Source organism: Photinus pyralis, unplaced genomic scaffold, assembly GCF_008802855.1.
Source record: "Photinus pyralis isolate 1611_PpyrPB1 unplaced genomic scaffold, Ppyr1.3 Ppyr1.4_LG10, whole genome shotgun sequence".
NCBI classification, from domain to species: domain Eukaryota; kingdom Metazoa; phylum Arthropoda; class Insecta; order Coleoptera; family Lampyridae; genus Photinus; species Photinus pyralis.
Genome location: NW_022170250.1, coordinates 14,246,538 through 14,262,212, shown reverse-complemented (window position 1 = coordinate 14,262,212; position 15,675 = coordinate 14,246,538). Strand labels below are relative to the sequence as shown.

At 36.3% G+C, this 15,675-nt stretch overlaps 1 protein-coding gene across 2 annotated transcripts; it reads right to left on the bottom strand.

Moving 5' to 3' along the window:
* Positions 1-5,447: 5,447 nt before the first annotated feature.
* Positions 5,448-15,252, bottom strand: LOC116162325 (innexin inx7-like). Of its 2 annotated transcripts, XM_031475930.1 has the most exons (6): positions 15,136-15,252; positions 10,409-10,655; positions 10,165-10,357; positions 6,731-6,836; positions 6,449-6,677; positions 5,448-6,399 (listed from the first exon to the last, which is right to left on the bottom strand). In XM_031475930.1, exons 2-6 carry the CDS (start codon positions 10,643-10,645, stop codon positions 5,938-5,940), a joined length of 1,227 nt encoding a protein of 408 aa, XP_031331790.1. In that variant the 5' UTR covers positions 10,646-10,655; positions 15,136-15,252; the 3' UTR covers positions 5,448-5,937. The 2 variants fall into 2 exon arrangements, with proteins under 2 accessions (XP_031331790.1, XP_031331789.1); XM_031475929.1 differs by lacking the exon at positions 15,136-15,252 and having other exon boundaries at positions 10,409-10,696.
* Positions 15,253-15,675: the final 423 nt, after the last annotated feature.

The window sequence follows — 15,675 nt, the reverse complement described above, 5'->3', positions numbered from 1 at the left end:
GCCATACCCACACAAAGATGTCATTTTTGTAAATAATTTTGGGCGATTTTCTGCACCCTATAAATTTTTCCACCTATTCTTTTTATAGTCAGAAATAGAAATTTCGATACGCCATACCTGTGGCATGGGCCAATTATGTATAATATTTTTTCAAAAATGTAAGAATTTTCGGAAAATTTGGGCAATTTGCTACAGTATGGCACCAATTTTTCGTGACAGTTTGAGGTGTAATAAAAGTAAATATCAAGTTTCAAACATGAATCCCGGGCCAATCTTGTTTTATCACGAGATGTTATGTTGCTTAATATTTATTTATTTATTTATTTATTTAACCAGAAACCATACAGAATAAAAATTCCAATTACATGGCACTGGGGCTCTGAACAAATATTAGGACTAGGATCTAATTTTATTTATTATTGAATTTAGGGGATCGTGAAAAAAGTCGATATCATTAACTGAGGATAACTTATTTAAAGCGATCAAGATCTTAATAAGTGGGGAAGTTGTGTTGTTAACTACAAAAATAGTATTAATTTGCCTTAGCTTAACAAATGGTACCTTAAGCTTAATTTCTTGAAGTAATTCGGAAGAGTATAACAAGTTGTGTAAAATTTTGAAGACAAAAATTGTGGAGGCAATGTACCGTCGGGTTTCTAACCTCGTTATATCTAAGCCGAAAGTACTATTTAAGTAATTAAGCTGGGTACCGTAAGAGATCAAATGTGGATAATTTTGGGTTCTGCGCCCCACTCGAACATCTTCATCAAGTTGTAGAGGTCCCGGTCGGGGTCGTTGTGTTCTGCATTGCATTCAATGGATCGCAGGTAGTAGGTAGTAGCTGCCTTCAAGTTTATACTACCCGCCATAAGTATTTGAACACCCAGTGACTTTGATCAATTTTGATAAAATTTTCAGGGCAGTTGTATTTATTTCGAATTAAGAAACGATGAAAATTTGAACATTATACAAATTAAAATAACACTAATATGCCCTCAGTAGTCGATGCCCAAATGAAGAAAAAAAAATAATAATAAACGTTTAAACAAATATAGAAAACGAGCTCCTGTGTATGGCTATAGCATGTTCAAGACCAAATTTTGCACCTCTAAGTGCATATAGGTATCAAGTTTCATTTAGATGCTTTCATAATTAAGAAAGTTGGCACTGTGCATCTGACATACCCATCAACATAATTTTATATATTTTGTATTTTATTATAGTCCTGAATATTACGGATGGAAGTTAACGCACACAGATAATTATGAATTTAATTGGTTCGACGGCGACGACATGCCCACTACTGTCGGAGACCTATATCATTCTGGATCGCATTGACCAAGAGAATGAAAATCAAATCGATTAGGGTACTGACGAGGGCAATGGGAACGAAACAAAAGAGACCGTTGACGATAATTGTTAAACGCGAGTACGATATTATATCTTGTCGGGATATCAATTTAGAACAATTATTCTTTTGAATGGATTGTGTTACCAATTTTTAATAATAAAATCATTTTTTTGAAGCTCACGAGAAGGTCGTTTTCAAGGTTCTTTGCTTGTCCCAGTTATAGCACAAAGATGTTTTAAGAAAACAGATTTTCGAGTATGGCGCCATCTTTAGCCTTCATGACAAGTATGGCACATATATCATGGATCAATGTGGAGCATGAACTTTCGGAAAATCCAAATGCCATACTGTAGCAAATCACCCAAAATTATTAACAAAAATGACATCTTTGTGCCGGTATGGCGGCTATGCGGGTCCGTCGCTGCGGTATGGCAGGTTGATTTTCGTGAATGACTGTTTAAGGACTTGATGCTCATAAAAAAATGAGCTTGTAGCAAATCACCCAAAAAAAAATACAAACAATCGACACTTTCAAATGAGTATGGCGGGCTATAAGGCCCACCGGAAAAGTATGGCATTTCGTTTTCGTCATTTGTTTTGTCACCGACTACCAGAAAATCCAAAGAATTTTGTGTAGCAAATTGTCCAAAATCATTAAATCTTTCGACATGTTTAAACAATCGTCACGCAATAACGGCCCCACTCCCAGAGAGTTAGCACCATTTTCGTTTTGAGGAGTACTTAATTAAACGTTTGAATGGTCGCCATAATTGTAGCAAATCACACCACAAAAAGTGTCACCATCTCCCGGTCTATGTAGCTAGTAAATCAAACCGTTGTAACTGAATTTAATCTTTTAGACTTTTAGAGCAGCGTTAAATAGAAATCAAATCACCTGCAGACTGCAGTTCATTTTGAATGTTATTTGTGAACAGTGTACTTTTTACTTTAGTCAAATAACAAGTAAAATGAATGCGATATCTTGAAGCAAAGAATACTTAATAATAAATACGCTTTGCTTGAAGTCTGGCGGCTCGGCTACAGTTCGAATAATTAATAATTTTCGGTGCACGCCGAACATTGTCGGAGCAAATTCGATGGACCCGGGAAATACACACAAGTAAGACCCCGCAATTAAAACAAGTATACTTTTACTGCTTTCCATTTGAGTGCGTGAAGCTCGGGTGCAGTTCGTTCGGAGCATCTCATTTTGCAAGTTTTTCATTTTGCACGCATTTGAATTGACATTCACAGTACGTAAATAACCACAGAAGTGTTTCAAGCCCCAAGCAAATAGGTGGTGCATGAGGGGACAAAGAAAATCCAATTTCGGGTGCGTCAGAGCTCGGAAGAGGGCATCGTGCACGGTACAGCTTATAGCTCCTCTTTCACTCAAATGGAAAGCAGTACCTAAATAGTGTACAACCTTGCGATACCGTTTGTATTATACCATGTTGTGTTATAAGGTAGTAGAATGCTATCGATGTTTACTTTCTTAGTATATGATTAATGGGGAGGAGGCTCTTTACACATAAACATTTAAAGACCGCCTGGCATACAATTCTGAATAACTTTGTCCATTTAAGCGACTTTGTATCTCTTAGTACGGTTTACGAGATCCCTGTAGGGAAAATGGACACAAATTGTGCACTACTCTTGTGCAGACAAAGCGAATTTTTGTAACAGCCGTACGCTCCAATTGCTCTTTCTGAGTAACATCTTCCGACACTCCGTTCTCGACATATTCGCACGTAAAGTTTTGACCTTACCATTAGATATGCCGAGTCCAGATGTTTCAATTAATAGTCCTTTCTAAGTACCCTCCTCTCTTGAGATACAAGGAATTATATCTCATTACGATAAGTGGTCGAGGAGGAGGACTATGGTTGGTAGAAGTTAATTCCTATCGTTGAGACCTTCCATTAGAATTAGAGTAACTTGAAGGATAAAACCAGTTCCGCCCCCACCCCTATGTGATAAGGGGCAAGAATGAAGGGCGGTAGTTGGTAGAAAACAGTTTTTAGCGCATTTCCACAAAAATACAAAAAAAATGCGCTATTGTGGCCACTTTGTCCGTCCGTCCGGCTGTCCGTCCGTCCGTCCGCTCGTTTTGCGACGCTACTAGTTCTTTATCTTAAGAGCTATTGTTCTACTTTTTTCGCTATTTGGTTCGTTATGGTGTCTAGTCTTGTACCAAGGAAGGAATTTTTTCTGTACCGCTTACAAAAAAAGTTATTGTAAAAAAACAAAAAACCGTTTTTTACATGTTCCATAATTTTACACTTTTGCCGTTTATTAACGATCCTAGAGATCGTTTATAATTTTGCATTGCTATCTGTTGTCTGCCTGTTGGTCTGTCCGTCTGTTCCTTTGTCTGTCTGTCCATCTATCTGTCCGTGTGAACGATAACTTTGTTTAGAAGTGTTCGATCGCGTTTATATCTCCGTTAGTTATGAACTGAATTGCATGAAATTCAATATGGGCATAGCTTTAGCCATATAATACGCAATGTCAAAAGTTGAATCGAATCAATTCAAAATTCACAGTGCCCTTTTCGCATCTCGACCATTTATAAACCGAATTGCAAACTTTTTTACTTATAAAAGTATTTGAATGAAATTTGATACATAGGCACTTGAAATAAAGGAAAATCTAACGCCAGTTTCAAAATTTTATTTCGCGCATGCGCAGTGGCAACTTTTTTTATTTATGGAAGAATTTAAACGAAATTTGATACATAGGCACTTGGAATAAAGGAAAATCAAACGCCAATTTCAAAATTTGGTTTTGCGCATGCGCAGTGCCAACTTTTTTATTTATGGAAGAATTTAAACGAAATTTGATACATAGGCACTTGGGATAAAGGAAAATCAAACGCCAATTTCAAAATTTGGTTTTGCGCATGCACAGTGCCAACTTTTTTAATTATGGAAGAATTTAAATGAAATTTGATACATAGGCACGTGGAATAAAGGAAAATCAAACGCCAGTTTCAAAATTTGGTTTTGCGCATGCGCAGTGCCAACTATTTTATTTATGGAAGAATTTAAATGAAATATGATACACAGGCACTTGGAATAAAGGAAAATCTAGCACCAGTTTCAAAATTTTATTTTGCGCATGCGCAGTGCCAACTTTTTTATCTATGGAAGCATTTAACTGAAATTTGATACTTAGGCGCTTGGAACAAAGGAAAATCTAACATTAGTTTCAAAATTTAGGTTTGCGCATGCGCAGTTCCAACTTTCTTATTTAGAAAAGCATTGAAATGAAATTCTTCTCATAAACTGAAATTGAAGTAGCACGTCAAAAATGGATTGCCCATGTGCAACGCTATCTTTCATATTTGTGGCCGGATTTTTACGATTTTAATAGAAGTTGCATCTTACAATAATGGGAAATGAATGCAAGTGGAAATGCGCTTTATGTAAATCGTTTACGATTACTTTTTAACTTGTTTTTGTTGAGACCTTTAGATGTTCGACGTACTGCATTGTTAAAAAAGTTAAAAAAGAAGAATTGTGCGATCATGATTACAACAATGTATAACAACAATTTACAGCATAAGAGGTACAAGGACAAGGGAATAGTATATTCTTTCTATAACGAGTAAAGAATAGGATATATTCTATATGAACGTTATTAATGAAAATTGTGTAACTAAAATCACTCGGCTGCGCCTCGTGAATTTAACGTTACACGCGTTTCATTATGACGTTTTTAAACGAACTTGTATCATTAATAACTATTACCTATGTGTAGCCAAACATATTGCCACTCACCAAATTAATGCAAGCCTTCGCCTTTTTACCTGCAGTCCCTTGGGGCCCAAGGACAAGTTTGTAATAGTGCTCTTTTTCAAAACATAACATTAAACTAATAAAAATATACGACAAATTAATAATTATTTAATTTAAAAAATTAATGAATTGAGATCTATAGCAATCGTGCTATGCCATCTCAATTCTCATGAATTATAACTAATAATAATTTGCTAAAGATAGTCTGAAAAGTTTAGTCTTTGGGCATGAAACTTCAAACCAAAAAATGCCGTTTGCCTATAAAGATTAAAAATAGAAGACATACATATACCATGTGGTATAGAAAAACTTACATTTTATTGCATTGTACCCAAAACATGTCAATTAACGTCTAGTAAATTAAATTAAAATTATCGAGATCTAATCTTATATCAGTGTAAAGGTGGGTACGCACTTGAGCAAATTTGCGCGCACGAAAGATGCTCAAATGTGTACGGGGTGAGCATTTATACGCGCAACAAATTAACACAGACGAACGCGAGCCGTCGTCTGTCAGTCTCGAGAGAAACATCAAAACATTTTCAGTGCTCAGTCTGGACGGGCTGTCAGTCTCAAGTGAGTACCCATATTTTAGCGCGAACCACTGTAGCAGGTTTGTGTGCATATTTTCATTTATGTTGTGTGTGATTCTTTTATGTTTGCGTTCGAACGTGTGTCCGCGCAAACCTGTCGTGCGCACAAATTTTCTTAAGTGCGTACCCACCTTAAGATAAATATGTCTAAAATATAGGTATTATGTCAAGTACAATTCTCATCAATCAGCGCTCATGTTTTTCTTTTCAACATCAACTTTTCTTCTGTACCATCGGGATCTTTATCAAACATAGAGAGATCAGGTTTTTCAGTGCAATTATCAAGATCGCTTGCGAGTTCTTTAAATAATTCTCTAAATAACAACCCATCCATATTTTTCGATAAATAGTAGAGAAACAGCCAATCGTTAAAGTTGCAGTAACGCATAACCCTAATTACATTCCATGGATTTAATTTACCAGCTCTAGAATTGGAAAACATAAATTCGTTAAATTTTTGACTTCTTCTGTGAAGGATCATTTCCAAGGCACGCCAAAATATTGCGACGATAGATATTGCGAAGAGTGTTGTAAACCAAAACCAAAGCAATACATAGATTTTGTCGTTAATTATATTGAGCGCCATAACACACATAGCGTCGTGGGACTGAATTGAGCCACTGGGCCCATATTTGTGGAAGGTACATTTTGTTATCTGGAACAGCAATATAAATAAAATTACACGTGTGGCATCTTTCACTTACTTTAGGAAATACAACATCTAACACGTCTACGTTGGAATCGAGACCATTTGTAATAATTTCAGGTCCTAAATTAAGAAACTGACCTGCCAAAAATGCGTCGGTTATAAGAATTTGTACTATCACATGAATGCAGTTTAAACACTCGCACAGTATTAAATTTACGGCCCATGTGCGACTTACGTATAGACGTTGCAAAAAGGCTTTCCTGATGTTTTTTAACACTTTCGCCCTACATACAAACTAATTAATGTACCATTTAATGAAACTTGTCCAATTGCCTACTTTCCCTCCATTGTCGGAATCTTATGGCCACCCACAGTTATCTCCTTTTCTCCAAAAGCGATCACAGCGAACTCGAGACCTTCAACTAGCCTCCTCAGTCGACCATCTGCACAGAAGAACAAAATTTTTAAATGTTGGTATGTACACACTCATCAAAATAAAAAAATGGCATGCCAATGTAATAATAGTATATTATATACCAAGGGACTAGAGGTCTGTTTTAATCCCGAAGGTGCAGATTCTTGCCCATAAGAAATAAGAAAGTAGTAGCCTGTATCTTCTACATCTAGCGTGTTATGGATTCAGATTCAGACTCTCCGAAAAAAAGGTGCTAACAGGAACCGTCCATTTCCTATCGTTTAAAATAGGGAAAATGAAAACGAAATTTGAGATTTTTAGCGCATTTTTGCAAAAATTTTTTTTGGTAAAAAGTAGCTTTTAATCTCACTTTGGCTGGCTGGCTGGCTGGCTGGCTGGCAGTAAATGCGCGCCCGTAGAAAAACGCTTGTAAAAAGACAAGGAGTGTACATGTAACTATCGGGGCCGTGTAATTAAGAACGTTAGGGATGGGGCTACAAGATTTGGAGTCGACGACATCTGGACGCCATCCCCGAGCGTATTATACTAACCTGGAGATTTTTCAGTTTTTATCTATCTTCTTCTACAGTTTTTCTCCGATTGTTTTCAAATTGGTGTCGTCGGGAAGATCTTGTCAACGCGCACAACTCCTGCGTGGCGGAATTTTGTTTTTTTTCCTAGGGGCGAAATAAACCACCTTTTGCGCGGCGCGCTTCGAGGGGTAGTCGACTTTGGGCGCCCAAAAGTTTCTTACAGCGCGAATCGCGGTCTCTCTTTCTCGTGTCACTAATAGAAGGTCGAGCTATGTGAAGTACCCAAAAGTTGAATACGATTTTATGCCGGGATTTTAGCGAAATCTACCAAAATGTGAATTACGAATGAACGGGACGTCGGAACTGTGTATCGACAAAGGGAATGTGGTAACCCCCGACGAGATCTTACTGATGGTGGAGTCGAAACTTCAAACGCGAATTGCGAGTGCACGGTAAGTGAGAAAATGGTACCGACAAAGTGAACGTGGTAGCTTTCGGCAAGATCTTATTGATGGTGGAGTCAATATTGGCTAATAAAACACTGATCTGCCACACAAAAATGCGCTGAAGTCCCTTCGATCTCACACGAGGACTTTGATCATTTTTTTTATGATATCTCAGTTATTTTTACAGATTTTTCAAAAATTTCAAATGCGCTTTAGTCACAAAAAGGGACAACTTACCCTCCATTTAACATACACTGTATCTCTCACCGTTACGGAGATCCCGATGGTGAGCCACGAATTTGAACCACCCTGTACAATTTCTTTATCTTTAGAAATTATATCTAATAATTAAAAATACACAGTTGTGTTAAAAATTAATGGGTTTGAATAAGATAATAATCTGTTGGAATTTTATAAAATACGAAAAAAAGGGAAAAGAAATTTAATTCGGCTCAAAAAAGCACCAATATTAGTCCCCTTTTTTAATAATCTCATCGTATAGGTTGGTAAAAATGCTTGGCATTTTAAGACTTCGCTAGCGTGAGTTTAGTAGTACAAATTCCGCCGAAAATGGGGCATTTTTACGCGTGTCTCTTCATATTTTCGGTGTAAGAATGTAAGATACAGTGTGTCCCGCACCATAGGGAAACGGCAACGTATTTTTTGGCGAAGGATCCACGAGGCCTTTAAAATAAGGGTTCAACGTACTACTCCAATATCTTTCTAGCATAAGACGAGCGCAATAACGTAGGTTGAACGCTAACTTCATATACATATCAAAGGCCTGCTGGATCCTTCACGAAAAAATACATTAAATCTGCTTCCCTATGGCGCGTTCTCCCTGGTACACACGGTATACCTTTCGGTGCTATGTCATCGTAATATCGTTCCATTGGTCATTGAGATATTGCTCTTGGTCTTTTTGCCAACGATGTTGGTGCATAAATAACGTTTTGACATGTTTTGATCAAAATCCATGTGGTCGCCAGAAATAGATCAAATTCATGTTTTGGTCATTGAGATGATGCTTTTATTTGGTCTTTTTCCCAACGATCTTGGTGCACAAATAACGATTTTGACATGTTTTGATCAAAATCCATGTAGTCACCAAAAGTAGATCAAATTCATGTTTTGGTCATTGAGATAATGCTCTTGGTCTTTTTCCGAACGATCTTGGTGCATAAATAACGGTTTTGACGCATATTGATCAAAATCTATGCGGCATCAGAAAAATAATTTAACATAATTGAATCACACACATGCGGTTATCAAATGTGCACGTGATGTACTCTTTCAGCATCAAGATAATGGGTTTGAACACTTTTACAATCCCAAATTTATGTGTAAAGAATAATTTTGGGTACATTTTGCTCTAAAACTTTTGACCTATTCCACAGAGAACAGAGAAATATGTTGATTTCTATTATATTGAGTCCGCGTTTTTCCTGTTCCCGATTCACTGGAAGCCCTATAACTTTTGTTCCTGTTGAACCAGCTTCATGAAAATCAATAGCGACCGTCCTTAATGTCCAAAATACCCGTACACCAAATTTCAACACAATCGGCCACGGACGGACGAACGGATCGACGGACGGACGACAATACAAAACTATAAAGGATCTGAGGATCCTTAATAATGATTAATGACGTATCCGATTCAGGCGAACTGTTATGTGCTTTCCATTAAGTTTGTCTTAAGACGCGACAATCTGGCGCTTCTAATCTTTCACACGCAAATTCATAGTCAGGACCGTAATCCAGGACCAAAAATGTCGAAGAAGCCTCTCTTCTAATGCGACCGCCATGTAGGTATATTTTGTAATACTTACTCCATTCTAACAATTCGTGCATGGGGAAATGAAAGAGCAGATAAGGAAGCTAGAGATGTCATTGAAGTCAAAGAAATATTGAGAAATGTAACAGTTTTCTTCACAATTTATTGATAAATGATCCTATTAGGTCTTATTCTTTCTCATTCTTTTGAGTTAACTACTTTTAGGTAATGTAAGTATGACGTTTAGGATTGTAAGTTGACCAGCATTACACTTGAAAATACCTCCCAAGGTTTGTCAATAATGTATCAACGTGACGTAAATCAGTTAATGACGTGCGAAGGTTGTTAAACCGATCCTACTCACTGATAGCACTCCATTGTTTAAGTAACTCGTATTATTACACAAGGTGCGAAATGCCGTACTTTGACTATGCAGTTTTTCAAAAATAGAAAAAAATAGTAAGTACCGAGTGATTCTGCGGAAGTGAGAATTGTGTCAGTGTCATAAAAACTGCCAAGCACTAGAATCTTACGCCAAAATTTAAACGATACTCACTTCTAAAATCATTCGAATAATATTAAATAAGTATTACAATATATTACCTTCTAATTTTTTCCATAGTTTATGTGTAAGATAAAACATAATCGCTTGCGTAAAGAGCACAAACGGCACCCACTGGTAGTATGCATGGCGTATTATCGGTTCTTGGGAGTTTACACCCAGAGGTCCTATAGGTCCAACGCCGGGATGGGCGATGAATTTTGCATCCAACATCGAAGAATTCAGATGTTTCACCTTGGAAAGCCCATAATAACTTTTTTGACAATTCGATTTAAGACTACTTACCACTGTATATGTTGCTGTGAAAAAACAAAAAGTCTCCATGACGTGGGACGGTACTCCGCTGTCGCTTATGCATCGTATATGTTCACCAATATATTGCCTTGAAGTAACCAATGCAGTAGCAACCAAAAGGGTCAATGCTGTGATTCGGTAGTGTAATTTAAATGCAAAATTGTCGATGGTATAGGGTTTGGGTTTTAATACAACCGCCTTTTTCACATCTTCAAAAACCCTCAACATTACGGTGGATCTAGAAGGCAAAAGGTAACTAACACCAATCACTCTCTGTAGTTTTGGTATTACTTAACCCAGAACAAATTAAATTCGTACCGCAAGAGGAGAGAGGGAATCTATATCTTATCAGTCAAAAATGATAATGAGCCTTCCATATGTTTGCTGTAGATGACAATTTCGAGAGAAAGATTATTTATAATCAAAGACAAATAGGTTATTCGTTTGTAAGCGACTGCATTATCAATGTTTGGATAATTAATTGGAAAAACAAGTACAAGTCTTTATACGTCATAATGTGAATTTTGATGTAGGTTAGTAAATATTTTACACTTATTAATCTTGTTGGATTCCCAATCGGAAATTCTCAAAACTAGGTCTAACACACATAAAAAATGGTGTTATTCACACTGGACCTCAGGTCAATTTTAAAGAAAATAAAACCACACCATTCCTTGTCTTATATTTAACGCAATCGCGCATTACCTATATTTTAAAAACAATATGAACCAAGTGACTAGAACAAATTTACTTTTAGTGATAAAAACCTTTTTATTACCTTCCTAATATCAAGTAGCGCTTTCTTCAATAATTAGCTGAGCGTACAATAGATCAACAACGTTTTCAGTACCAAGACAATATATTCCAATATTTTTATTTGTTTTGCCGCCATGGAGTTACAGTATGCATGCTGTACGCCGCTGTCGACACGTAGACCATCGTTATAAAACCCGATGGCTAACCGCCCATCCAAATCTTTAATCTAAGATGTCTTATCTCTTTACGAAAGAAAGTGTTTGGAATAGATCGGAACATCAATCATTTTATCTTGAGCAACCCATTTAGTGAAAATAATACCTACTAAAATGAAATTAAGTTTTATTCCTATAATAACAATATTTTATGCGACGCCGGTCACACACAGTGGTTTGAAAAACTTTGAAGACATTTAACTATAACGTTTAGGCTTTTTGGTCTATGGTACCTTACTTCTTTTTCAAAATTTATTTCCTGAAAATCTGACTCGTACTCTCTATCTCTTCCCTCGCTCTCTATTTATAGTACTGACGGTCATTATCCCCCCGTAGACTAAATCCGTTATTGCAGATGTAGCAGAATACGTTTAAAATTGAATGTAAAATGCAAAACCGTACAATCGAAATTTATTTAAAATGCAAAATCGGCACTTTTTTAAATTTTGCCTTTATTTTTGAGTGGGCGGGGTTTCAGCCAAGGCTGGTCTACCAACCCAACCCACTATACATTTACAAATTCAACTTACAGTTACAACTTCAAATAACATTTTGAATGCAATTAGGATTACAAATTATTTACTACTTTATTCTATGATTGCATGACCATTGCTCGTCATATGATGTTTTAGAATAGTGCTTTTCAACATGGGGGTCACTGCCCCCGAGGGGTGGCAAAGCCCTACTCGGGCGGTCGCAAGTAAAATAAAAATGCAATTGTTAGTAAATACCTACTATACTACAATGAAAAGATACAATTTAATGCGAAGGTTCTGCTTCTTTATTTTTCAATAATTTGTTGAAACGTGGTTCTATTTTTGATAGGAAAATTGATCAAATCACTTTCTAAGTGGAGCCTATTTCTTTCAGTTTTTATGTTCAACATTGAACAGAACGTTAGTTCACATAGGCAGGAAGTGGCGAATGAAACTAGTAATTTTAAATTTTAAAGGTCCCTTTGCCCACTGGATATTCCGGTTTTTTTTTCATTCAGAAGTTTATTGTTACCTTCAACTTTGAATAGTTCTGGAAAATAACTTGCTAGTTTACCTATCTTACAAATTGTGTGAGTTCTGAATCATGCAAGGAATGTGAGAGCTTCCTACCAACGATTGGTCCATTGCAGTTTATTCGACAATCTTCTAAACACAAGGAAAAGATTCGTATATTTTTTTTTCAAAGTGACCACATACCATAAACCCAATTTTGCAAGGAATCCTGTGGTTTCATCCTTAGCTGTTAAAATGTTTGCAAGGTAAGAGAACTGCATCGTGTTGGTGTACGTGCCTATAGTCCCGTACAATTTTTTGAATTTGAACCACGGAAGTAGAAACTAGTATACGATGTAAAGCTCGAAATTTGATCACTTAATTAAGTGCATCATTTAAATAAGAAGGTAAAATTACACCCCCTTTGTTGCAGAATTCTCACGATTTTTTACACAGTTAAAATTATAGTATAGGTGCCTACTTTATTTTCGATCGATATAGGTCCCAAACTAATGCAAATTAATTTAATTAATTAATTAATTGAAGTAATTGACATAATTTATTTAAGGCGCGAGGGGGTCGCCAGAATTTTTTAACTTGGCAAAGAGGTCGTTTTGGCAACAAATAAACAAACAAAAAGGTTGAAAAACACTGTTCTAGAATATTCCTAGATAAGGCTCGTGAACCAATGTAAAGAATCTAGAATGCGCTTGGAAATGGTCTAGGAAACTTATGGCAGGGACTTAACAAGCTTTAGAGGAATGCTTTCAAATAACTTTAAAGCACTTATAAAGCTCAAAAAAGGCTTCAAATGATCCAAAAAGTCTCTGAAACGCGTTTAAAAGAGAAAGCTTTACAATCTTTGAAAACTTTTTTATTACTTATTTCTAGAAGCATAGACAACCTGTAAAAGCCTTGAAATGATCTATTATAACAGTCTGGCGTGTTTTGGTAGGTGCCTACCAAGCTCTAGAGAGGGCCTAAAAGCTATAAAAAGCGCATCGAAAGCTCTGATAGGTGTCTAAGTTCAAGAAAGGTCTAAAACTCTCTTAAAATGCCTGGGAGACTGAGAGTTTTATATTGTTCTGGAACGTGTTTAGAAGGTTTTACAGAGATTTACTAAAATCTAACGTAAATTTCAGAGACATATTAAATGTTTTTTATAGAGAACCCTCTATGCATCTTCCAGGGCTATGTAAGTGTAAAAAGCTCTGGGAAAAACTTTGGCTTTGCATAGGAGACTCTACACGGAATCCAGAAGCCTTTGAAAAACCTGAAAACTGCTTAGAAAGTTTTTGATAGGTCATATAAAGCGTTGACGTAGATGTGGAAAGCTCTGAAAGTATTGGTGATAATGACAAGAATAGAACAATGTTTGTTTATTGTCAGACACTGTTAATAAAGTCCAAATTTGATAGTGCTGCAAGATAATATCTTTTCATTTATGATTGTGTAATTGAATTTAATACGTAATAATTTGTACGTAGCTTTTATAATTCATAAAACTGCCTCGAAATTCCCCATCAGCCATTGAGGGCGTAATTTAAAAACTCGAATTAAAAAAATTAAAATTTCCGCACTTATGCGCCCTTGTTTATTACTTTGTTTTAATTAAAATGTAGCCTTGCAAAATTAGGGGCCCGGCTAACGTTAATTATATTAAATTCACCTGAAACCTTTTGCTTGCCTCTGTTGTATTTTACTCTATATTTCAATTTTATCACTCCATGAACATAAATTGAACTAATTTAGATAAGGTTGTACTGGTTGGAGTGGTGGCGAAACTTACGGCTGCTTCGTAATTAATAATTTACCCCAAAGAAATGGGTTTTAAGAGCTGTCGGTTGAGGCCAGAATTCAACCTAAGGTTTGGTTCTGTAAGCAGTAGATCATTTCAGCTCTGAAATACCAGTTCACGTTTTCGTAGCCAATCAGTGCTGAGGTCTGCCACTTATCCGTGCGTTCGTAATAAGTAGACCGAACTATTTAGGTCAGTCGAAAAACAGAAGTGAGTTGAATTTCCCTCACCAGATCCGGTTTCACACTTATCGGGTAGCATAACAATAGCATAGAAAGTCAATAACTTGATGCCGGGGCATTTCGACACTGGACATCTCGGCGCCGGGACAACTCGGCGCGGAGGGCAACTCCAGTAAAAAATAAAAACGATTTTGCAGAATTTCGGTGTTTTCCGGATATCTCAAAATACGCAACTTTGCCAAATTTAAACGACCTATCTATCTCTTACAGTTCCAGAGATCCCCATGGTGGCCCTCGAATTTGAATCAGCCTGTATATAACTTACATATAGGTACGTAGTATAAAACTACATACTACATTTTCAGTTCGTAGAATTAAAATTGAAAACAATAAGATATAATAATAATAGTCACGTCTAACGTAAAAAAATAAAACAATTCGAAGTAGGTACTTATGACGATATTGTATATGTTTATTGAAACATGAGTAATATGTGGTGAAAGCTCATATTCTATTACAAGGTATTTTTACCTTAATTATATCACTCATTGCTACAAACCCAAACTTTTTGGACACAAATTAATGGAAATTCCAACTTAATAGTTAATAGTTAATGTAATCATTAAATTGGATTAAGAGAGGCATATCAACTTTCAACAACACACAACAAACAGCAGACTGGAACTGGAACAGCTCTTGTTTGTAGGTAAGTGCATTTTGGCAATGATAGATATAGTAAGAATTTCTTGTAAGGGATATTTTAAAGAACCCCACTTACCTGTTTTAAACGCTGCTAAACTGCTTCAAGCGTTTGCTCGGTAATAATTAAACACACTGATTGCATCAACTAATTGTCAGACTATTAACTACAAAGCGATTGAATACGTTTACCATTATGCTATCAAAAATGTGAAGCTATTCAGTATTCATGTAGCTCTTGACATGCGCTTTAATTACACTTTGTCAAATTTCACTTGGAGTGACTGCTTTTTGTCAGCAAAGTACTCCGCCTCTGTACATTCTGAATCAAGATGTATTTTTTCTCACTTAGCGACTTTGTGGAAAACACATCTGAATTCCACACAGAAACACTTTCCAGTGGGATGAATGGATAATTGATCTTCGCGATTTTGAACAGCTTGACAACTAATCTTATCGAATCGTAACCCTGCCTCGTGTTGTGTTGACATATTGCCGTTGCATCATTGGATTAGAAGGTTCATATACCTTAGTTATCAGGTACCACGGTAACCTACTCTCCCAAAAGAAAAATCACGAAAAATAACGTACACAGAGAACCCTAAGCTATAATATGCCT